The 25497-nt window shown below is 53.8% G+C and overlaps 1 protein-coding gene across 1 annotated transcript; it reads right to left on the minus strand.

The window, feature by feature from the left end:
- On the minus strand, positions 1-24945 carry Mybpc2 (myosin binding protein C2). Its single transcript, XM_057761093.1, has 28 exons — positions 24843-24945; positions 23309-23398; positions 22596-22685; positions 22307-22455; positions 21966-22083; positions 21108-21156; positions 20903-20962; positions 15659-15852; positions 15237-15369; positions 15022-15146; positions 14828-14933; positions 13653-13825; positions 11948-12113; positions 11429-11535; positions 11078-11107; positions 10711-10850; positions 8343-8502; positions 8147-8251; positions 7141-7329; positions 6444-6578; positions 5216-5383; positions 5001-5089; positions 4374-4569; positions 3877-4016; positions 3483-3642; positions 3249-3385; positions 1753-1939; positions 1-126 (listed from the first exon to the last, which is right to left on the minus strand). Exons 1-28 carry the CDS (start codon positions 24859-24861, stop codon positions 116-118), a joined length of 3426 nt encoding a protein of 1141 aa, XP_057617076.1. The 5' UTR covers positions 24862-24945; the 3' UTR covers positions 1-115.
- Between the last annotated feature and the right edge of the window lie 552 nt (positions 24946-25497).

The following is a 25497-nucleotide window of genomic DNA, read 5'->3' on the forward strand; positions in this document are numbered from 1 at the left end:
ACACATGATAATTTGAGTAATAGTATTTTATCATCATGACCATTCTAGAAAGCTGACTGTCATTCCAAGGGTTGCAGAGCTGATGTCTGGGCTCTGTTGACGGTCCTGACAGCTGTCACTGTGGCACTGCAGGAGAAAGGAGAGATGGTGAGGCAGTGGGAGGAGGCTGCACCACGCCTTCCTACCAGCTCCCCGGACTCTATACTGCATGTATCCATGTGACCAGCAGAGGGGGCAAGAGAGTGCCCATCCAACAACTGTCCTGATCACCAGTGAAGAGAGCCATTTCTCCCTCTCCCTCTCTCTCCTTCCCTCCCTCCCTCCCTCTCCCTTCCTCCCTCTCTCTCTCCAGGGCTTCGTGTAGCCGCAGCTGGTCTGAGAGTGTGACTGAGAGTGTCCTTGAACTCCTATCCTCCTGCTTCCTTCTCCCAGACACCACTGTGTGGGGATGGAACCCATGGCTTTACGCTGAAGCCACATCTTCAGCCCCACACCTTTTTCTTTTCTCCTTTCTGAGAAAGGGTCTCATGGCATCTAACTTCCTACAGATGAGGCTGGTCTCAAGCTCTTGATGACCCTGCCTCCAGCACCTACAACTAGGGCTACAGTTGTACTTTGCCGTGCCTGGCCATTTTATTTTGCATTTTGCGTTCTAAAATTTATTCATTTATTTTATGTCTGTGTTTGCCTCCTTGAGTTTATGTGATCCATGTAAATGCAAGAGCCCATGAAGGTCAGAAGAGGGCTTTGGAGGCCCTGGAACTCGGAACTACAGATGGTTGTGAGTCCTAAGAACCAAATTCAGGTCCTCTGGGAGAGGAGCCAGTGATCTTAGCCCCCAGCCACCTCTCCAGCCCTTGTTTTTCCATTTTATAGTATTTTGATAAGATCATACTATGTAATTCAGACTGATTTTGAGTTTGCTCTGTAGCACAGGTTGGTAGCAAACTCTTAAAATTCTCCTATCTCAGCTTCCTAAGTGCTGGGTGACAGATGTGTACTACACCCCTGACAGTTTAATGTTGTTTTAAATCCCACATGGGGACGTTCTGAGAAATTACCGGCTATCAGAAGTCAGAGGGAGCCTGCAATGGGGGATACACCTGAGATGACTTAGTCACCCACAAAGAAGATTGCAATCCAGATCAGCCTGAATCCAGAACGAGGTCACTGGGCCTGGGGAGTGATCCTTGAGGGGCTGGAGTCCCTGTCCGGGCTTCATGGGGCCAGGCAGATCAGCGTGGTTAAGTGTCTCCAATCAAGCAGGGTCGGACTATGCTAATGGATACTCTGGAAGATGGGGCTGCTTCCAGCAGTGTGTGTCGACTGAAGTCACAGTGGGGGACAGTTCTCTCAGAGGATGGTTCAGTGTGTTCAGAGGCCCAGGGTAGGAATAAAATGTGACCACAGAGGCCCTACCATGGTACAGGATGTCTGGGACACAATGTGAGTGAAAATGTGGGCCTCAGGCTAGAGTTAGGGACAGGGCTGAGATACAAGACAATAAACCCACACTGAAGAGACTGGGGTGTGTTGGGGAGTAGGAGAGGGTCACTCAGCTCTGACTCCAGGGGCAAAGGGCAGGAGGCTGGGCGGGATTTGAGAGGTAGAAGGTGAAGCATGGGCTGAGACTGGGGCTTCCCAACCCCAGGGCCTTTGCAGGACCTGGAGCCCCTTCCTGCGGGGCATCCGGGTAGGTTTGTCAAGGGCCCTGGATGAGGGTCAGCCAGCGTGGGACCATTTCCTCCTCACCTCGGACATCCAGCCTGCACTCAGCCAGGGCCTCCCCCAGTTCATTAACGGCACGGCAGGAATAGGTCCCTGCGTCAAAGGGCGAGGGTCGGCGGATATTCAGCGTCAGGATGCCCTGGTAGTTGGTTATGAGGAATTTGGGATCCTCGTGGATCTCCATCTTGTTTTTCATCCACACCACCTTCGGCTAGGGAGGGAACCAGAGAGGAAACTGATTTACAGGGATCCCCCAGACAGAAGCCATGCCGCTATCTGGTTAGGGGGACTTGAACCAGTCATTTACTCTCTGACCCCCACTTTCTTCTTCTGTACAAACAAGTACATGGTGCCTAGAGACCTTAGGGACCCCAGTTTGGCCACCAAGATCACCTCCTGCCTTTCCTTCCCTGTGCTCCAGCCAGATGACAGGCTCCCCATCCCGTACCCTGGAACTGTCTGTCCTTCCTTTCTGTCCTGCCCTCCCCCTGCCAGTCACCTCCTGGACAGTCTCAGAACCGCCCGTGTTTCTCTGCCATGCCTGTCACCATTACAGTCTTATATCACCATATCACCGGTGTCATCCTCGCCCCACCCCAGTGCAAACACAACTTCATTGTTCCATTTGCGAAGTACATACGAAATCCAGGAAAATATTTGTGGAGTTAATGATGTACGTCAGCAAATGGAATGAATGAATGAGCTGAGAAAAATGAATCGGCACATAGTTAAATGAGACGGTGGGTGGATTTATGAATGAATGAGTATACCCAGACTTGGCGGTGCACACCTAGAATGCCCGACTCAGAAAGTGGGGGTGGGGGATCCTGAGTTCAAGGCCATCCTAGGCTACATGAATCCCTGTCTGAAAAAGGAAGAATGATGAGGCCTGGAGAAATAGTTCAGCGGTTAGCGCTTGCTACTTTTCCAGAAGATCTGGGTTCAGTCCCAGCACCCATGCCGGGCAGCTCATAACTGCCTATAATTCCAGCTCCAGGGACTCTAATGCCCTCTCTGGCCTACAGGAGTAGCAAACACACACAAGGTGCTCATACGTACACACACATATTTTAAGATTTTTTTTTTTTTTTTAGAGACAAGAGTTTCTCCTTAGCTTTTGAAGCCTGTCCTGGAACTCCTTCTCTAGACCAAACTGACCTCAAACTCAGAGATCTGCCTGTCTCTGCCTCCTGAGTGCTAGGATTAAAGGTGTGGGTCACTACAGTCCTGCTAAATTTTAAGGTGTTTTTAAAGAAGAGTGAACTTGAGAGTAGGTGACTGAGGAGAACCCCTGGAAGCTATGCAGGTGTAAGTGCCCCCCAGGGTTTCTAGGGAGTGGCACTGTTTTCAAACTGAACAGAGTTGGGCTGAATGGATGAGGTGTACCTGGCGGTCATGAGGCGGAGAAGAGGCAAGAAGCTCAGACCTGCCTGACTCTTGGCCTCCACCTGAGGAGCTGCTAGTGGAGTATGTCTGGGGGCCATTGCTGCTAACGGTTTCCCCTGACCCCACCCTGGCACCTTTGGGTGGCCTCTGACGGCACAGTTGAGAGCTGCGGTATATCCTGCTACCACTACCCGGTCCGTCAGCGGTGTCAGGAACTTGGGGGCTGTTCGGAAATCATGTTCCTTGTATTCCAGTGGTTTTAAGGTGATTCCTAGGGAAGATGAGACGCCCATAACATGAGTCCCACCCCAAGCCTAGCCAGGGGCCAACAGCCAGGAGTTACAGCTCAGTGCCGGGCAGCCCTGCACCTGTCTTGAGGATTCGCGCTGTGTTCTTGGAGACACCAGGTGAGTCACTGAGACCGCAGATGTTCTCGCTGAAGATTCGGAAATAGTACTCATTGCCCACGATGAGGTCCGACACTGTGCAGCTGGTGTGGCGATTGTGTTCATAGACATTGAACCACTCCTGGAATGGGGACAAGGAGGGACCAGGAACGGCCGGCACGTGGGCCACACGTGAGTAGAGACGCAGGAGAGGCGGGGCAGAAGCAGCAGTCTGTCTTCTGAACCCAGCCCACTCCCACTCACAGCCACCGGGTCTCCTAGCCTCAGTTTTCCAGCTGTGAAACAGAAAGCTCAGCTCTACTCTACCAAGGCCACCAGCACTTCCCCAGCCTCCGAGGCCCCTCTGTCCCCTCACCATGGTTTTTTTGTCAGCCTTCTGGACAAAGTAGCCTGTGACCTCACTGTTCCCGTCGTCCTTCGGTGGCTGCCACTCCACCAGCGCATTGGTGCCCCACACCTCCTTCACCATCACGTTCTCCGGTGGCCCTGCCTTTTCTAGAAGGAGAGTTGTGGGTCTCACACCATCCGAGGGGCACTGCTTCTTCCTTCCCCTCTTTTTTTTTTTTTTTTTTTTTTTGACTCGTAGTAGCCCAAGCTGGTCTCAAACGCCGTATATCTCAGGATTGGTTTGATCTTCTCGCTGCTACCCCGTGAGTGCTGAGATCATAGGCACACACCACTACACTTCTTTTGCCCAGCGCTGCGGATGGAACCCTTCCTTGCCTTTGGCCATGTTCCTCCAACCCCCCAGTCCCACCCAGCCTCTCCCCTACTCTCCTCTCATTCCTCCTGGCCTCCTCCACCTACTCCTGACCCTGGTCTATCCCGCCTCCCCGGGCTGCAGCCTCGCACCCACGACCCGGATGCGGATGGTAGCAGTGTCCTTCATGTTCTCAATCTGCACATTGAGCTCATATTCTCCAGAGTCAGAGCGGGCCGCCTGGCGCACGAAGAACACCGTGTCGAAGTCACTGGTGCGCACATTCACACGGGAGGTATCCAAGGGAGCCCCACCCTTGGTCCACACCACCTGAGGCCGGGGCTTGCCCTGTAGGACAGAATAAATGTCAGGTGAGTGGGCTCTTCAGGCCAAAGGGCATGGTTAGGAGACAGATACATCACTGCATCCGGGACCTGATACCATCCTGGACTTGTACTCGATCCTGCTCCAGGCTCTGACCCATGCCAGCTCTGGCCCTGACTCTGTTTGACCCCAACCCCATCTCTGACTTCCACCCTGACCCCAGCTCTGTCCTTGACCCCCAGCTCTGACCCTTGGCTCTGACTTAAGCACAGACAATGGTACTGGCCCTAAACCTGACCCTGTACATAGCCAGGTCCCCAACTCCAACCCTGGCCCTGACCCTGATTCCAGTTCTGACCCTGACCCTGATTCCAGTTCTGACCCTGATCTCAACTCCAACCCTGGCCCTGTTCATAACCTCACCCCAGCACCCACACTGACCCCAACTTAAGTACCTGGAAGGGGATAACAAGGTTGATGGCTTCCCCCACTTTGCGGATATAGGTCTGCCGCAGGTGGCGGGGGAGGCGGATCTTGGGTTGCTCTGAGGGTGTGAACAGAGGGAGTCGGTGTTGGGCTGGAAATCGCTTCAAGGCTATGATGACATCATCTGGGGGGGACCCTGAGTAGAACCTCAGGGGTGCTGAGCCAGGGACTGGGTGTCACTCACCCACAATCTCCCTAATGGTGACTGGCTGAAGGAGGGTGGCTGGTTCACTGCGCCCTGCAATGTTGACCCCAACAACCCGGAAGAGGATTCTGGCTCCAGTTGGAAGATCCTTGACAGTGAAGCCACACCGTTCCACGGGTTCCTTGTTAGCCGGGACCCATTCCTCAGCTGGGGAGAGGAGTCACATGTGGACCTGGGCCTTCTGCACCGCTTTCCTGACTGTCCCCAGCAAACCCCATCACAACGAGGACTCAGTGAACCCTGGCATAAGTGGCAGCCCTGGTCAAGCCTTCCTAAGGACAGCACGGAGGACCACACCCATTCCATCGTGGACACCGTGATCCCCATTTCAAGGACAAGGAAACTGGGGGTCCCAGCTATTTGAAATCACAGAGCTTGAGCCTGATGCAAGAAATTGCTGGGGTAGGAGGGTGGAGTGGTGGCCGGCTGGAAAATGGAGCAGGGAATGCTGGGAAGAAGCTGATATGGACAACATTATCACTTTCCTGTGTGACCTGATGCAGTGGTCACAGTTCCAGGTCAAGATGAAGGTTCTGAGTCATAGGGACCAAAACCACACAGGCAGCCATAAGTGGGTAGGGCTGGGGCTGCTCAAATACTGATATGGCTGGGCAGACAGTGTCAGCATGGAGTCCTGACTGCCGGATGAGCAATGCATACAAGACATTCTGTAGCCAGAACTGTGAACCGCACGGCGGTCTGTGTGTGTGTGTGTGTGTGCCTGCCAGTGTGCATATACATGCAGATAAGCAATGCATACAAGACATTCTGTAGCCAGAACTGTGAACCGCACGGCGGGCTGTGTGTGTGTGTGTGTGTGCGCGCGCGCGCACCTGCCAGTGTGCATATACATGGGTGGGTAAATGAACATTTGAGTGTGAGTACATGGCTTTAAGGAGTGTGTGTGCACTAGTGTGAGTGTGCATGCCAATGTGGGTGCACGCAAGCGCTTGAGTGTGACTGTGAGTGGGGGGGGGTACGCAGCAGAGGTGGGGATGGAGACGACATAAGTGAGTTACACAGATGGTTGGGAAGGAAGAAGAGCGGGAAGGAGGTAGAGGAAAATACTAGAGAGGGAGGAACAGACAGATAAGGAGACATTGCTTCATGGAGGTAGCAGAGGAAGGGATGGCCGGAGGGGTCCAGACTGTCCCAGGCACTGTGCAGCCCCCATGCAACTCCCAACACAGAGCCAAGTGCCACTTACAGCCCTCCAGGCAGTACTCCACCAGGTAGCCATCGATGCCGCCAGCGCCAATCCTGTCTGGGGGCCTCCACTTGAGTGTGGTGGTGGTGTCTGTCACATCCTCCACTATGAGGTGCTGGGGTGCACTTGTGGGGGCTGCAGGGATCCAAAGAGAGGGGACCAGGAGCCAGTGAAGGAGCAGAAGTCAGCAAGAGAGGGCAGGGGTCAGAAGCTAGTATCACTGCGATGGGTCAAAAATCAGTGATCAGGAAGGGCGTGAGGGAGATGAAATAAAGAACAGAAGCCAGCGTGGTGGTGTACGCTTTCAGTCCTAGCACTGGGGAGGCAGCAGCAGGAGGATCTCGGGGGGTTCAAGACCAGCCTGAGCTACAGAGCGAGTTCCAGGCCAGCTAGTACTACAGAGAGAACCTGCTTCAAAAAGACCGACAAAAGAGTAGGGGTGCTGGGGCTGTAACTCTGAGAGGCTGGGGGTGTGGCTCAGTAGTAGAGCCCATGTCTAGAATACCTCAGTGAGGGGCTGAAGTTTTGTGCATAGTCCTGGATTCTATCTCCAGCACCACACACACACACACACACACACACACACACACACACATCAGTTTCAAGCTCTGTGGGTCAAAGGTCAGGTATGGGATTGGAGATGGATGTGGGGCAGAGTCGGTGGGAGGGACAGGTGGGGAGGGACAAGCCGTTGTACCAATGGGCATGAAGGGCTTGGTGTTCATGCTGGGCTGTGAGACACCGATGGCATTGACAGCGAAGACCCGCATCTCATAGAGGACACCCTCGATCATCTTTGTGGACTCGTAGGTGGTTTCAGTGAAGACTTCAAAGTTGAGCTTCATCCAGCGCTGGGAGCCTTTCTTCTTCCGCTCCATCAAGTACCCTGTGGCTCCCCAAGCAGAAGGGTTATGGGGTTGTAATGAGATCTAGTGTCATATAGGATCAAACAACCCACATCAAACTGACTCTCGGCTTCCCAGAGCCTTCTGGGGGCCAAGGTCACAGAAATCCCCAGGCTGTGAGACTTATTTCCAGGTCGCTAGGGAACAATGTACCCTGGGAAAGGTTAATGGGGTCAAAGTAAGAAAGATGGAAATCTGGCTGGGCATGGTGGTGTTCACCCTTAACCCCAACACTCAGGAGGCAGAGTCAAGCTGATACCTCTGAGTTTGAGGCCAGCCTGGTCTACAAAGTGAATTCTAAGCCAGACAGAGCTACACAGTGAGGCTCTGTCTCAAAAGGGGGTCGGGTGGGGCAGTAAGACTCTGTCTCAAAAGGGGGTCGGGATGGGGGCTGCAGATGAGACTCAGTCAATAGTGCTTGCACAAGTATGAGGGCCTGAGTTTGGATCCATGGCACCCACATAAAAGCTGGCTGTAGTAGTATGTGCTCGTGAATCACAGCTGGAGACAAGGTTCCTTTAGCCAGCCAGTCTAGCCTAACAAGTGAGCTCTAGGTTCAGTGAGAGACGTGATCTCAAAAAAAATAAGGTGGAGAGTGGTGGAGGAGGGCGCCCAAGGTGGACCCAGCCTCCGCATGCACGGGTGCACACACGTCAAGAGAAGAAATGATGGAAGCCCAGGTCCCAGAGAACTTAGTTCTTGCAGGAGACCCACAAGGAAGCTGTGGGCTTGGGTGAAAGATGAATCAAAGGTTAGGGAGCCCGGAAGTCACAGGGACACTGGTACGTGGATGCTGACCGGTCACGGGCTGTCCTCCATCATACTTGGGTGGCTCCCAGACCAGAATGGCCCAGTCTTCTCCAACTGAGGTGACACGAACGGCCTCTGGGGGGTCGGGAACATCTGGGTGGGAGTGAGGGACAGTAAGAGTCAGGGGTACCTCAGAGGCTTCAGTGAGCCACCCCGTGCATCATCCGCCTTGGCCCCTGCTTACCCACAACCCGCAGGAAAATGGAGGCCACATCTTCACCCGCAGGGTTGGTGACTTTGATGGTATATCGGCCCTCATCTGCCCGTTCTGCGCTCTCGATCACAAAGCTGCTGCAGTCTGGCCTCTGCTCAATGTGTGTCCTGCCCTCCGTCGCTGTGAACACCTGGACAGGGCCACCCAGCAGGCAGGCATGCCTCAGGACCTCACTGTGGCCACGCGTGAGCTCACCCTGACTTTCCTCACTCATCCTTCCTGTCCCCACACACCCACCTTCACTAAGCAAGGTCTTGTTCCCAAGACACACAACCTGGCACTGCTTTTTCTTTCTGAAACAGATTTCTCTTGTAATGTAGATGGCCATTAAACTTGCTCTGTAGTCAAGGATGGTCTTGAGCTCCTGGTCCTCCTGCCTCTACCTCCCAGGTGCAGAGATGGCAGCTGTGAACCGCCATGTCTGATCCGTGCAGTACTGGGGTAAAGTCTAGGGGGAGAGCCCTGCCTGGAATCCCAACCACTCCACCTGTGTCTCAAGTCTCCTCGTACTTTTTTTTTTTTAATTTTATGTACATTGATGTAAGGGTGTCAGATCCCCTGGAACTAGAGTTACAGAGAGTTGTGAGCTGCCGTGTGGGCGTTGGGAATTGAACCCGGGTCCTCTGAAAGAGCAGCCAGTGCTCTTTTTTTTTTTTTTTTTTTTTTTTGGTTTTTCGAGACAGGGTTTCTCTGTGGTTTTGGAGCCTGTCCTGGAACTAGCTCTTGTAGACCGGGCTGGTCTCGAACTCACAGAGATCCGCCTGCCTCTGCCTCCCAAGTGCTGGGATTAAAGGCGTGCGCCACCACCGCCCGGCCGCAGCCAGTGCTCTTAACGGCTGAGCCATCTCGCCAGCCCACCTCCTCTTGGTCAAGACCACCTGAAAGTCATCCACTTCTTCCAGGAAGCATTGTGGATGCTCCTAGCTCAAAGTGACTTCACAGTCCTACAGCTCCTGCTCTCTGACCCCATATCTCAGTCTTGGCCATCCTGAGAAGCAACTGCGGCTTGCATCACCTCCCCCAAAGGACTGCATCTGGTGAGGGTGGCACCTTTAGTGGTGAGCTGGGGGGAAGAGTTGATAAACATGGAGCCGTGCTGTCCATGTTCCAGAAGAGAGGACCTCGGTGCTGCTACAGTTTGGATGAATGTTACCCAAAGACCCATGTCCTGAAGGCTTGTCCCAGTTCATCACATTACTGGGAGGAAGTGGAGCCTTTAAGTGATGGGACCTAAAGCCCGAAGGTGATGGTTGTATGCCTTTGATCCCAGGAGATCTCTATGAGGCCATCCTGGTCTACAGAGCAAGTTCTGGAATAGCCAGGGCCAGAGAAACCCTGTCTTGAGAGAAAGTGATGGGGCCTATCAAGAGGACACCCAGTCATTGGTGGGGGGGTGCCACTGAAGAGGATGTTGGAGCCCTGGACCCTTCCTCTCTGTGTGTTCCAGCCATTATGAGGTGAGCATCTTGCCACCACAGTGTTTAACCTGGCCACAGATCCAAGGGAGAGGAACACTGACCGAGGCTGGAACCAGGAACCATATATAGTGTGTATGTACATAGATAGATGGATGGATGGATGGACAGATGGATGGAAGGAACGGATGGATGGATGCACAGACAGACAGACAGACAGACAGACAGAGATAGCTCTGGTATTGATTACATTAATTGAAAGCTAACACAGGAGAGCTGAAAATCCCGCTTCTCTGGGGCCAGGACAGAAAAGTCAAAGCAGTTTTTTGATGAAAGGATGAATCAGCGATGGTAGTTGGATAGGTGGGTGGACTTTTTGGGGGAGTGGGTGGTGCAGGTTGGGTAGGTGAGTGATGGATAGAAGGATGGATGAATAGGTGGTGGTGGGTGGGTTGTATAGCGATAGATGCATTTGGATAATGGGTGGGTGGGTTGTATAGCGATAGATGCATTTGGATAATGGGTGGGTGGGTTGTATAGCGATAGATGCATTTGGATAATGGGTGGGTGGGTTGTGGGTGGAGGGATGAGTAGATGTGTGGATGAATGGGTGGATGGATGGATAAATGATGGGTGGGTAGGTGGGTGGGTGGTGGGTAGAAGAGTTACTGAAGAGATGGGTGAACCGGTCAGTCTTGACTACCTAGCCAGCTGTTGGAGGAAAAGATCAATGAATGGGGCATGCACCGTGTGTTAGATCCATGCCTGTGTAGTCAATACATCCTGCAGTGTTCAGAACTGCTCCACACAGAAAGATGACATCCTCTTTCCATAGAGAGTGAAACTGAAGCTCGGAGAGGAAAAGCCACTTGCCTGAAGCCACTTAGCAGAGCTAGGGGAGAAGGACCAGGGCAGAAACCTACCTCGTCTCCCTTTAGCCAGGTGGCAACGGGAGGAGGCTCCCCTGTGATAGCCACATCCAGCCGCAGCTTGTTTCCAGCCACGACAACAATGGAGTTATCCGAGGTCTTCCCTGAGCAGTCCAGGTGGATCTTTGGGGGCTCTGGAGGCACAAAACAGGCGTTGGGTACCTAGCTTCCCAATACCACCATAGGGCACCCAGAGAAGCAACATTCCAAGTCCAGACGCAGCCCTGCTCCCTCAGACCAAGGATTCAGACCCAGCCCTGCTCCTTCAGACCCAGGGGTCCAGACCCAGCCCTGCTCCCTCAGACCCAGGGGTCCAGACCCAGCCCTGCTCCCTCAGACCCAGGGGCCACGCGGCTCTTACCTTGCTTGGGTACATACTCCACTTTGATTTCTGAAAGGACAAGGAGTTGGGATGGTTAGGGCTAAACTCTCATGTTCCTCCCTCATCTTCCCTTCATAACCCAGAGACAGAGGGCAGAATCTGAAAGAAACCCTGAGTGTGTGGTCCCAGGGAAGGGACAGATTCCCAAACCGCCCCTGTCCCCCATGGATACTCATCACCATGTACCATGCCCTGAACATCTCACTGACTGTATCCATGGATCCCATCATAAAACTAGACATCTCAATCCTGCAGGGAGAAATGCTGGGATCCTGGAGGCCTGGGAGGGTGGGTTCTCTGTCTCTAGTAGAAAAGGAAGGCTGTCTCTACCCAGGAAGTTGAGCTTGGCTGAAAGGGACAGGGCATAGCCATCAGGCACGAATGTGTAGTCTCCCTCATCCTCAGGGCGGACATCATCAATCACCAGCTTGTGGAATCTAGAATGCAGAAAGGGGGTATAGGGGGTCAGGCCAGATCACTGCAGACTCATCTGTGAATGCCAACATGAGAGATGAGGACCCCAAGGGTCTACCTCAGGTGTCACTCCTCAGTGTGGTGCCAACATGAGAAATGTGGATCCCAGGGGTCTACCTCAGGTGTCACCCCTCAGTGTGGTGCTTGCTTTCCTGTATGTCTCAAATACGGTCCTAGCTGACCCCTGCCTGCACCGTGCTTGTGCAGTGAGACCTGATGTCTCCACCAGCTCCCAATCAACACACAGACTCAGATTACAATTCTTCTAACAAACCAGTGTGTGTGTTACATGGCCATGCAGCTGATACATGGCTCCCACTCGGCCAATCCAAGGCCTCACACACACACACCTGTCTCTCCTGCCCTGGGTCTCACCTGCCCACGTGGGAGATGGTGATCCTCTTGCTGGGTCGCACCTCCACCCCATTCTTGTACCACTTGCCCGTCACCTTTTCATCAGACACTTCGCACTTGAACACAGCCTGTTCTGAGGCCTTCACTGTCAGGTCTGCGATGTCCTGCAGCACCTCCAGTTGCTTCTCTGCATTGGAAGAAAGAGGGTGGGAACCGGCGGCTCTAATCGGGTCACAAACACTAGCGAGCACCCACTGCGTGTGAACGCTGTTCTCGGATAGAGCTATGAGTGAGCCCCAAACTACCTGCTGGACTTGGAGGATCCTGCTCTAATGAGGATGGAGAACAAGGAAATTCCAGGAATAGGGGGGAAATGCTGCAGAGAATGCTGGGAGCCTCCCAGAAAGAGTGTAAGGTGGGCGGGGCCATGCTCAGGGGTGGAGCCCCTGCCTAGGATCTCCCACACACACACACACACACACACCCGCGGTGAGAGATTAGGTTACAGTTCAGTGGTGGAGTTCCTGGCTAGTGTGCCCTGATAAGATGTAATTTATTTTCCCAATATTTTACTCAAAAGGTGTTTACACACAGAATCCCTGGGTAAGGAGAGCTAATTGTCTATGTGTATGTGTGTGTGTGAATTGTTGTGAGTGTGAGAGTATATATGTATGTGTGAGTATGTGTGTGTGAATTGTTGTGAGTGTGTGAGTATGTGAGTGTGTGTGAGTGTGTGCATGTATGTATGTGTGTGTGAGTCTGTGAATGTGTGTGTGCTGAGTATGTGAGTGTATATGTGTGTGTGAGTCTGTGAACGTGTGTGAGTGTGTGCTGAGTATGTGTGAGAGTGTGTGTGAGAGTTGTGAGTGTGTGCATGTGAGTGTGCATGTGTGTGCATGTGTGAGTGTGCATGTGTGAGAGTGTGTGTGCGTGTGTGTGTGAGTGTGCATGTGTGTGTGCATGATCATGCTTGTCATCTCCTTTCCCTCCCTCCTCTTCTCTTCCCTCCCCTGTGTGACAGCATCATCTGAGGACTGATCTCAGCAGTCTGTCCCAGTGACTCAGTGCACTGTGCACTTTCCCTTGTTTAATTGGCCACATACAGAAAAGCTTATTTATTTCACTGTAAATGACAGATTTTTGTTTTGCTTTGTTTTACATTTCTTTCTTACACAAGGTCCTATGACCCTTCTCTGGCCCACTTTCTCCCAGGGGTGGCATTTTATGTAACAAGGAGCTGATATACAAACTTGGACATTCACAGGGTCCTCTCACGCCCACCAAAACACACCTCGTTTGCAGCAGGACACACTCAGTGTCACATGTGGGGAGAGGGGGCACATGTGTGTGCAGCAGGACACACTGTGTGTCACGTGTGGGGAATGGGGACAGATGTGTGTGCAGCAGGACACACTTAGTGTCATGTGTGGGGAGTGGGGGCACATGTGTGTGCAGCAGGACACACTTAGTGTCATGTGTGGGGAGTGGGGACACGTGTGTGTGCAGCAGGACACACTTAGTGTCACGTGTGGGGAGTGGGGGCACATGTGTGTGCAGCAGGACACACTCAGTGTCACGTGTGGGGAGTGGGGGCACATGTGTGTGCAGCAGGACACACTGTGTGTCACGTGTGGGGAATGGGGACAGATGTGTGTCAAGCTGGAGAATCTGGCCAGATGGGGTGGGAGAGGAGCCGCAGCTCTTCCAGGACTCCGAGAAGTCGTACCTTCCACAATGAGTTCAGCCTCACATTGGCCGCCGTTGGTGATGACTTGATAGCGGCCCCCATCCTCCTGAGTCACATCAGAGTAGATGAGGATGTGCCGTTTCCCGTCCTTCTTGAAGCGGTAGCGTGCCTTATAGGAGTCCTCCCGTGTCAACTCCACACCATCCTTCATCCTGGGTGGGTGGAAGGCAGGTCAATGAGGTGGGAGAATAGATGTGGTGGGTTTAGATGGGGAATGAATGGGTGGAGGGGTAAGGAATGGGTGGGTGAAGGAAGGAAGGATGGGTTAAAGATGATAGTGAATGGCTGAATGAATCAATGGAAAGGAGGCTGGGCCGGGCGGTGGTGGCGCACGCCTTTAATCCCAGCACTTGGGAGGCAGAGGCAGGCGGATCTCTGTGAGTTCGAGACCAGCCTGGTCTACAAGAGCTAGTTCCAGGACAGGCTCCAAAACCACAGAGAAACCCTGTCTCGGAAAAAAAAAAAAAAAAAAAAAAAAAAAAAAGGAGGCTGGGTTGGGGGATAGATGAAGAAATAAACAGAAGAAGTTATAAATAGGTAAAAAGATTGGTGGTAGATGGGCAAGACTGACAAGTGATGAATGGATGGAAAGGGGGGAAGGAATAGAGGGATGATGGATGGATGGATGGATGGATGGATGGATGGATGGATGGATGGATGGATTGATGGATGATGGGTGGGTGGAGGGATGATGGATGGATAGGTGGAACGGAATGAAGGGCTGGTAATGATTGGGTGGAAGGATGATGGTGAATGGATTATAGAAGATACATGGATAAGGCATGGATAGAGGTATGGTAGAAAGCATGATGGTGGGTGGATGAGAGAAGATGAGTGTTTGTGTAGAGGGATGGTTGATGGATGAGAGGGTGGTGGACAAGTGGATACCAGACACATGGATGGACCCAAGGACAAAGGACTAGCTGATAGATTAATTAATATTCAGTACAGCAGGAGGGATCAGGAAAAGATCCTGGAGATAACAGATGAGCAGAGGTAAGTTCTAGAATAATGAGGTCGTGAGTAAAGGGGGATTTGAAGACATTAACTGAGGTCTCAGGTGCCCCCTGAACAAAAATTAGAACCTCCTAGGAAGTTTTGGGTCTGCTAGAGACCAGGGCTGAGGTGAAGAACCTGAAGGCAGCTGTGCTCACCACATGACCTGTGCACCCTCTTCAGACACCTCTACCGACATTTCCACTCGGTCACCCACAAACACCTGCTGGTCTTCCAGTGGGGTGACGATCAGGACTGGAGGCTCTATGGAGTGAGAGAGAGGAAGCCAGCAGTCTCAGGACCCACTCGATCCCCTCCCTCCTTCCCCAGACTCAGGAGGAGCCAGCCCCACCTTTGACAAAGAGTTCAGTGAAGCACTTCTCGTCCTTGACTGCCACCTCGTACGCAGCATCGTCTGCCAGCGTGCACTTGTTGATGGTGAGAATTCGTTTCTTCCCCACATTCTCAAACACATACCTGGCGTGAGAGCCAACAGGGAAGGTGGGAACCCACGCTTACTTCTGCATTCACGGCAGACCACCAATGCAGCAGTTCCCCTGATCATACTTGAGGCTTGGCTTGATCTCCTGGCCATTCTTAAACCACTTGAGAGGAAGGTCTGGATCGCTGATCTCCACCACCAGCTTGATCTTGTTGCCTCTGTCTACTTGGTAGGCTGGGTCCAACTTCTTAGTGAAGGCTAGGGATGGAGGGACGACCACAGGGTAGAGGGAGGACCAAGGGATACAGAGATGACCAGTGTCAAAGACAAGAGACCAGGGAGTAGAGAAAAGAGTTTCTGATCATCTCAAGAGGAGCCAGGTCTTCCTCCCAGACATTGGTCTCTCCCAGGTCAAGTCTGGAGGCCTCCTGTGGACTTAGAGACCTTTGAGAGTGAGGCCCAGCACTTGTCCTGGATCCGGGGTACAGATGTCCCCAGTGTTGGGGGGGCTCCAGGGCAATCCCATCTCCCTCGGGTCAATGCTGACCTGCACTCTTCTTGACCTCCACCTTGGCCTTCTTGAGGCGCTTCAGCATGCCCCGGAGATCAGTGATGCCATATTGGAAGGCGATCTTCTCATACTCGCTCTTCTTGGCCCCTTTCAGGAGCTCCCAGATCTCTGGGGGAATGCCCAGATCATCATCATCTTTCTTCTTCTTCTTTTCTTCCTCAACTACTTCCCTGGGGGAGCAGGGACACAGTAATGAGGTGGCTAAGATGCCCCACCCCCACAATCACTTACCTGTAACTCTGAGCCTTGTTCTTTCCCACTTGGATTATTGGCCAAGCATCATCTTCTCTCCTTTTATCCACTCATCTATCCCCACCTCAACTATCCAGCCCTCACCCACACATCAATCATCTCTCCCCACACCTATCCATCCATAACCCTCTAATTTATTCACCTATACATCCCTGTATTCTGCACATTCATTTATCCATTATTCACCCTTCTCTCCATTTATCATCCATCCATCTCTTCTTCCACCTTCCCTTCCCTCAATAAATCCATCTCTCCATTTATTTATCCACTACCCACATATCTATTCATTATCAATTCATCCACCTATCCAGATGTCCATGTGTCCTACCCTTCCATCTGAACACTCACTCACTCATCCATCCTTCCCTCCCTACCTCCCCCATCATCTGTCCATTCATCTAACTATAAAGCACCCATTCATTTATCATCCCGTCATCCTTCCCTCTCTTCCTCACTTCTCTCCCCACTCATCCATCTTCTATCCATCCAATCCCCACTCACCCTTCTGTCCACATATCTTCATCAACCCACCCATTCACCTAACCAAGTAAACAGCTACCCTTAATCCACTCTCTACCCCTTTCCCTGCTCACCCATCCACCCATCCTTCCATCCATCCATCCATTTTCACATCAATTTCATTGTTTCATTCATCCAAGTAGTCATCTAAATCTTCCTACCCATCTACCCACATACTCATCCATCCATCCCTCCATCCACTCATCCATCCATCCCTCCATCCACTCATCCATCCATCCCTCCACACACTCATCCATCCATCCCTCCATCCACTCATCCATCCATCCTTCCATCCACTCATCCATCCATCCCTCCATCCACTCATCCATCCATCCCTCCACACACTCATCCATCCATCCCTCCACACACTCATCCATCCATCCCTCCACACACTCATCCATCCATCCCTCCACACACTCATCCATCCATCCCTCCACACACTCATCCATCCATCCCTTCACCTTCCTGCACATCTACCCATTCACTTATCCATCAAATATTTATCAGTCACCTTCCTTTCTAGGTTTTTCTACCCATGGTCTCCACAGAACATTTCCAACATGCATACCAGAAACCATGTCCCCCCCTGTTCTAAACATTGCTGTGGCTCCCCACTGCCTCCAGGAGGGAACCCCAGCTCCTCATCCTGGCCATCACCAACCAACCCACCTTTCCACACTCACCCCCCAGCATCCAAACCAGATGTATGCCCTGTCCTTAGCACTCCGGGCTCTTCTCTGCCTCTCAAAGCTCTTTGCCGCTTCCAGCCTCTGATGTCCCTGCCTTGTGCGTGTCCCTGTCTTTGGATCTGTCTTCCCATGGTATTGAAAGAGTCAGCCCAGGATCAAGTGGGGCTTCTCTGTGTCTCCATCTCAGCCCAGCACCTAGAGGACAGCTGGCCTCACAAGATGTGTGGTGCATGGAGGAAGAAATGCAAGCAGGGATCTTCAGGGAGGAAGCAGGAAGGGACAGAGTAGGTGCATGGCTGAACTTGGGACATGAATATTATGTTGATATTGAGAGCAGAAGGTGAGAGGACAGGTAAACAGAAGGATGGATGGAGCATAGCAGGGTACACACGTGCCTGGCTAGGATGACAGAAATGGCTGAACGATGGCCAAGCCTGTGACTGGTTGGTAGAAGTCCCACAGAGGAGCTGTCATTGGGGAAACTGGAGCCATGAAGGCTGGGCACAAGGCCGACACTCTAGTGGATACAGGAGAGAGTAAGTGTGCTGAAAAACAACAGTAAATTGTCATACTACCCACTCCACTGTGTGTGTGCACATGTGCATCGGTGTGTGGAGCCTGAAGTTGCTATCAGGTCTTTCCTCAGTCATTCTTCTACCTCACTTCTTAAAATGTTTTTAACTCTAGTGTGTGTGTCATACCACAGCATGTGTGCAAAAGTCAGAGAACAACTTTTAGGAGTCGGTTCTCTCCCCATCACGTGGTTTCCAAGGGCTGCATGCAGGCCATCAGGCGTGGCAACAGGCACCCTTGCCCACTGAGCCATCTCCCTAGCCCAGCTTATGTTTTCAGATGTGGTTGTTCTCTCACTGAATCTGGAGCTCACTGATTGTCTAGGCTGACTGGTCAACAAACTCCAGGAACCTATCCCGTTTTGCCTGCTGCGATGACAGAAGTGTGGCTCTACACATAGCTTTTACGGGTGCTGGGGATTTGAACTCCGGTCTTCATGGGTATACAACAAACACTTTACTGACTGAGTCATCTTCACAGCCCCAAGTCCAGTTATTTTTCACCCACAGAGTCCCAACCTCGCATTGTTCAATTTAACAGAAAGCTCTAAGGGGTTGGGTGTGTCAGTGACGGGGCGAAAGGCAAATGCTGACTGGACGCGGGGGAGCAGATGTCTGGAAAGGATGCTGGGGGCTGTCGGGGGGGAGGTGCAAGTTCAGTTGAACAGACAAGGAGGGAGGGAGCTGACATAAGGACAGACAAGGGCCTTGTTTTATTGGTGCAGGGCGTGAGTGTGGAGTGGAGGGTGGACGGTGCAGGGCGTGAGTGTGGAGTGGAGGGTGGACGGTGCAGGGCGTGAGTGTGGAGTGGACGGGTGGACGGTGCAGGGCGTGAGTGTGGAGTGGAGGGTGGACGGTGCAGGGCGTGAGTGTGGAGTGGACGGGTGGACGGTGCAGGGCGTGAGTGTGGAGTGGACGGGTGGACGGTGCAGGGCGTGAGTGTGGAGTGGAGGGTGGACGGTGCAGGGCGTGAGTGTGGAGTGGACGGGTGGACGGTGCAGGGCGTGAGTGTGGAGTGGACGGGTGGACGGTGCAGGGCGTGAGTGTGGAGTGGACAGGTGGACGGTGCAGGGCGTGAGTGTGGAGTGGAGGGTGGACGGTGCAGGGCGTGAGTGTGGAGTGGACGGGTGGACGGTGCAGGGCGTGAGTGTGGAGTGGACAGGTGGACGGTGCAGGGCGTGAGTGTGGAGTGGATGGACGATGGTGCAGGGTGTGAGTGTGGAGTGGACGGGTGGACGGTGCAGGGCGTGAGTGTGGAGTGGACGGGTGGACGGTGCAGGGCGTGAGTGTGGAGTGGATGGACGATGGTGCAGGGTGTGAGTGTGGAGTGGAGGGTGGACGGTGCAGGGCGTGAGTGTGGAGTGGACGGGTGGACGGTGCAGGGCGTGAGTGTGGAGTGGACGGGCGGATGGTGCAGGGCATGAGTGTGGAGTGGACGGACAGATGGTGCAGGACATGAGTGTGGAGTGGACAGGATGATGGTGCAGGGCGTGAGTGTGGAGCGGACAGGTGGACGGTGCAGGGCGTGAGTGTGGAGTGGACGGGATGATGGTGCAGGACATGAGTGTGGAGTGGACGGGATGATGGTGCAGGGCGTGAGTGTGGAGTGGACAGGTGGACGGTGCAGGGCGTGAGTGTGGAGTGGACGGACAGATGGTGCAGGACATGAGTGTGGAGTGGACGGGATGATGGTGCAGGGCGTGAGTGTGGAGTGGACAGGTGGACGGTGCAGGACATGAGTGTGGAGTGGACGGGATGATGGTGCAGGGCGTGAGTGTGGAGTGGACAGGTGGACGGTGCAGGGCGTGAGTGTGGAGTGGACAGGTGGACGGTGCAGGGCGTGAGTGTGGAGTGGACGGGTGGACGGTGCAGGGCGTGAGTGTGGAGTGGAGGGTGGACGGTGCAGGGCGTGAGTGTGGAGTGGACGGGTGGACGGTGCAGGGCGTGAGTGTGGAGTGGACGGGTGGACGGTGCAGGGCGTGAGTGTGGAGTGGAGGGTGGACGGTGCAGGGCGTGAGTGTGGAGTGGACGGGTGGACGGTGCAGGGCGTGAGTGTGGAGTGGACGGGTGGACGGTGCAGGGCGTGAGTGTGGAGTGGACGGGTGGACGGTGCAGGGCGTGAGTGTGGAGTGGACGGACGGATGGTGCAGGGCGTGAGTGTGGAGCGGACAGACACAGTGACAAATAGATATCTGAGTATAATGGCAGATGGGATAGAGAACTGGGAAGCTGGTGGGAGAAGAGTGTGGAGAGGACAGACAGGCTGGAAGATGGGGAGGTAGTCAGCCGTGTGGATGGAGGATGGGTGAATGGTTTGTGATGGTTTGTGGTGGAAGCTTGTCTGAGCAGGGTGCAGGGCTGGTGGCGTCAGGGGTGAAAAGGTTGAGGACTTGCTGAGCAGATGGCTGACTGGATGGCATTATAGGAAGGGGTAGGTGTGGACAGGCTGGTGAGATGATGAGGAGGAGACAGTTTTGGAGTAAACAGAAAACCTAGGGGTGGAGGCTGAAGGGATGGCTCTGGGCTAAGTGCTTGCTGCATTAGGACCCAAGTCTGTGAAAGCCAGGTGTGGACTGGAGGGGATGCTTTGCAGTTAAGAACACACACAGCTTTTCCAGAAAACCCAGCTTCAGTGCCCAGGGCTCATATCAGGCAACTCACAACCACCTGTAGCTCCAGTTCTAGGGGGTCCATCACCCTCTTCTGGCCTCCACAGGTACTGCACTCAATGTGGGCAAACGCATAGGACCTTGTTAGCTTGCTCTAGTCAGCTTCCAAGTTCCATGAGAGACTCCATCACAAAAAACCAAGTGAAAGGCCAGGTGTGGTGGCGCACACCTTTGGTTCCAGCAACTGAATGCCCAAGGCAGACAGATCTCTATGAATCTGAGTCCAGATGGATCTACATAGCAAGCTCCAGTCAAAGCTACATAGGGAGACTTTGTCTCAAAGCACAGTAAAGAAAGAGAGAGGCGATGGGGAGTGATAGAAGACACGAACTCAACCTCTGCCCCCAACCCACACACCCTCATACACCACACAGAGAAGAAAAGAAAAAGAAAAGAAGGGAAGGTGGGCAGAATAGGAGAAAACCCAGGGAGGTTGATAAGAAATGAGGTGTTGGCTGTCTGGCCATCATCCCTCTCCAAGACCCCACCTGTCCCTATCTGCCAGTTAGGCCAACTGACCTCTTCTTCAACAAGCCGCTGAAATCCAGTTCACCCGCATCTTCTGACTTCCCGTCACCCCTGTAATCATTAAGAGGGTTGTGAACCCCACGAAGATCCATCCAAGTGTCCCCACTCCTTGCCCTCTATCTCCACCTCCCAAGGAAAAGTGTTCCTTGACTCTCAGTGCCAATAGGCAGCTCTTCCCGGGACCAGAGGCACTCACGAGCGTTTGAAGTTCTCAAGGCTCTGACCAGATGAATCCTGTCTGGGTGCTGGGAACAGGTGAGGAGGAGGAGTAAGGTAAAGGCCAGGACATCCTGTCCAGACATTCACAAGTCCCAGTCTCTTGGGTACCCTTTCCTCCACCTTCTGGGTCAGTAACCATCTCTGAAGGTCTAGACAGTGTTCTCTCTCTCCCTTCCTTCCCCCTCTCATTGTGTGTGTGTGTGTGTGTGTGTGTGTGTGCGTGTGTTTGAAACAGTCTCACTACGTAGCCCTGACTGACCCCTCAGTATTTTGGATCTTGAGACAAGATCTCACTGTGAACCTCAGGCTCATGTGGGGCTGGCATCAATCCTCCTGCCTCAGCGTCGGGGCTGGGTGAAAGGCATGTACCAGGCATAACTTCTCTACCCTTTGGAGTTCCACTTCCCTGGCTACCATGTCCCACCCTCCTGGCCAGCAGGTCCTTGCTCCCCAGGCCAGGGGGTCTCATTCCTTCAGCCTCTCACTTTCAAACCCCACACACTGAGCTGTATGTAAAACCCCAGAGGCTGCAGGACTCCTGCTTCCTCCTAAACCTACCTGGTCTATGCACCTCGTGCTGAACCCATGCACCCAGATTCTATGAGGCAGGAGGCTTTAATTACCCAAGCTCACAAACCTGGAAGCTTCCTAAACTTTTTCATGTGTACCCCAAGTCGCTAAACACCCGTAAGTCTAGTACCTCCTCCTACACAAAGCCCGGAGACCTTGTCCCCACCATTCCAAAGTCTTGACCCTCTCCTCCAAGAGAGTGGGACCGCGCCACCTCCACGCCTGCATCCACCCGCCAGCGTCCCCGTCTCTGCCCCCAGCATACCCTCCACATCTACGTTGAAAGAGCAGCTGTCACAGACATCCTTGGCTTTGACCTCTAGACGGTAATCCCCGCGGTCCCCTAGGACCACTTTCCCGATGTGGAGTTCCACGGTGTACACCTAGGGGGGCAGGGTCATGGCACTTTGACTCACAGTCCCCAAATCTCTACTCAGCCCCAAAACAGAGCTCTCTGGGACAGGATCTTGACTCCTAAGGCCTCTAAAGGGGTGAGGAATACGTGCCTATGCCCTCTACACTGCTCTAGCCAGGCCTCAACCACCACCTGAGGCACTGGCTCCCTCGAGGGGGTGCCGCATGCCTCTGGTCCCACTGGGGTCTCACATTGCTGTCAGAGTCATGGGATTCCTTGAAGGTGAATCGGGCTCCGCTCTTGCTGCTCAGCTCCTGCCACTTCCCTTTGAACCACTTGACGGTAGGCTTGCCCGGGAGCTCCTTCCCATTCACCTTGGCCAGAATCACCGTGTCCGACCCTGGAGGAAGGAGGCACTGAGGAACCCAGCTCTCCAGAGACCCAGCCCTTCTCTCTCAGACCCAGGGGCTCTGATCCAGGAGTCCTCCCCAGCTCTCCTCCTCACACTCGGGTTCTAGGCTGTTCAACTCCAGGGCTCACCAGTCTCCACTGACACAGAGTCTGGCTTTTTCAGGAAAATGCCTGTTGCAGGCTCCTCTGCAGTTGGGGATTGGTCCTCAGGTGGGGCCTCTGCTCAGGAGAAAAGATTAGGGATTAGGGTGTCAGCAGTGGTTTAGGGGGAAGCAGAGGACCTCTTTGGGAAGAGTTCTGGGATCAATAAGAACCCCTATGATCACTGGGTGGTGGTGGTGGTGGTGCATTCCTTTAATCCCAGCACTCAGGAGGCAGAAGCAGGAGGATCTCTGTGAGTTTGAGGCCAGCCTGGTCTATAGAGTGAGTTCCAGGACAGCTACAAGGAACCCTGTCTCACAAAAAAAAAAAAAAAAAAAAAAAAAAAAGGAATCCCTCTGCTCAGAAGGCAGAGATTATGGTGTGGCTTACATTTATCCAGAAGCATAAGCTTTGCTAGGCTCTGTCAGCCCCTTGGGCCTCAGTTTCCCCATCTGTGGACCAGCAGGTTATAGCCAGAATGGTCCTGAAAAGACTTTTGGGTAAAGGACATGTAAACACAAACATAGCTTTTAGGGGCTCAGGGTGCAGTGCCAGCCTGGGTGGGGTGCTGGGAAGCCAGACAGGACTGTGGCTCTGTCACTGTGTGGAGACAGCTACCGGAAAGAGATCAGGAAAGGCTAGGGCCATTGTGCGGAGGGGCCAGGAGGAGGCAGTTGGCAGAGCCCCAGGGGGCACCTCACCTTTGGGGGGCTCTGCAGGATCTGGCTTAGCAGGAGCTTCCTTTGGCGCTTCCTTTGGCGCATCCTTGCCTTTGGGGGCCTTTTTGGCTGCTGTAACACAGATGTTGAGACTTCAGCACCCATGGTGCTCTCCTCCCCCTGGCCAGAGTCTAGACCCAGACCTCCTTCCTCAGAACCGGGGTCCAGACCCCCATTCCAGGCATAAGTTGATCCTCACCCTGAGTATGGAATCAGGTTCCCCCTCCCCTCATAGCCTCACCCCAGACTCTGGCCACCAGTCTGACCTTTCAGGTTTGGGGTATAATTAGCCCTTCCCCTGGGATAGAAACTGGACACTGGTGCTGACCACAGCAGTCTCCTATGGTACAGGTCACTGACCCATGGGTCAGTCTCTGCAAGGAGCTGGTGGCGACCTCAGCCTGGTTGGGGAAGGTGATAGCAGGGTTTGTGTGCAATGCCCACTTCCACGAAAAGAGAAAGCCCCAGCCACCTTACAGACTGCCTTTGCCCCCCAAGGAGTACTCCTAACTGCCCTGGAGAGAGACTGGGGTGCCGGGACAGGGCTGGTGGGTGCCCAGCGGGCAGGAGGCTCTGGATAAGGGTCCCACACACGGGAGAGACCCATATTTCCTGCAAAAAGTCCGACTTTCACACCAAAGGGGTTCTCGTCTTTACACAGAAAATTCTCATTCCATGTACATGAAGCCCCACTGTGTCATAGACGCACCTCATGATCTAGAAAGCACCCAATCTTCGCTCAGTGATGAGACACAACTCCCTCGAGGGTGCTCTCCCACCTGGAGAGGACCCTAGCCCTAAACTGAGCCCCAGCAGTGTACAAGCAAGACCCCTTGAGCCTCAAGAAAAGGAGCCCCCTAGCTGGGTATGGGGGTGCACGCCTCCCACCCAGTTCTTGGGAGACTGAGGCAGTAAGAATGGGACTTCCGGCCGGGCGGTGGTGGCGCACGCCTTTAATCCCAGCATTCCCAGGCAGAGGCAGGTGGCTCTCTGAGTTTGAGGCCAGCCTGGTCTACAGAGTGAGTTCCAGGACTGCCAGCGCTACACAGAGAAACCCTGTCTTGAAACACCCTCTCCCCCAAAATAGACTGGGACCTTCCAAGTCAGCCTGGGCTGCAGAGTGAGTTTGAGACCAGCCTGGAAAACTGGAGGAGAGAGGAGAGGGGAGAAGAGAAAAGAAGGGATGAAAATAAGGGGAGAGGGAGGGAGGAAGGGAGGGAGGGAGAGAAAACCGAACCCAGTTTATAATTAGACAGCTGAGATTTCTACCCAAGATGGGTCTCCCGCTGCCTGAAGAGGAAGGGTGACAGTTACACAGACACAAGACCCCATCACCCTGCACCAGGGAGGAACCCGTCTGTGCACCGAGAAGGGGCCTCTCTTCCCCAAGCAGGCAAGGAACCCACACTCTACCTAGATGTAAGAGGAGGCAAAGGACCCCTCCTCCCACGGAAGAGACACCCCTGTCTGCAGGCCATCTCCCACCCCACTCCCAGGAAGGTTTCTGGCCAGCCACCTGGTTTAGCCTCAGGCATGTCGGCGACCTCCTCGGGCACCCAGGACTGGGACCGCAGTGGCTCTAGCCAGGCCCTAGCAGGGACAGGTGGGTTCCTAGGAGGGGCCCTTTATGGAGGCTCAAGATTCCCAGGAGGCAGCCCTGGGCCGCCCCACATTCCTCCCGCATGCTCTAAAGGGCGAGAAATAGCTAGTAGACAGAGAGGGGTGGCCGGATGCCAACGCCCCAGTGGGGATGGGCTGCGGGAACTTGGACACATGAGTCTGTGGGAGGTACAAAGGTGGAGACTGCGTGACCTCAGAAGGAGGGGGTCTGGGCCTCCGGAGGCTGGGGGCTCAGGGGCCCAGATCCTTAGGTTCTGGAGAAATGAGGGTGGGGGGGGAGAAGGGAGCAGACAGCACAAGATGGGGAGCGGGGACAGAGAGGGCACTTGTGTCCCGGGAGGGGGGCAAAGAAAGAGAAAAAAGGAGGTGAAGGAGGAGGGTCCTGGGAAGGACCGGAGGAGGAGTGTGAGGAGGGGCCAACTAGTCCTGGGGGAGGACCAGAAGGCTAGGGGGTCTCAGGTGCACAGGGCGAGGGAGGGGTAGGTCCTGGAAGCCTTTCTTAGCCATCCCGAGTCAGGAGTTTTCTAGAAACCAGAGCCGCGAGAGAGAGT

The sequence above is a fragment of the Chionomys nivalis genome (genome assembly GCF_950005125.1).
Source record: "Chionomys nivalis chromosome 23 unlocalized genomic scaffold, mChiNiv1.1 SUPER_23_unloc_1, whole genome shotgun sequence".
Classification (NCBI taxonomy): Eukaryota; Metazoa; Chordata; class Mammalia; order Rodentia; family Cricetidae; genus Chionomys; species Chionomys nivalis.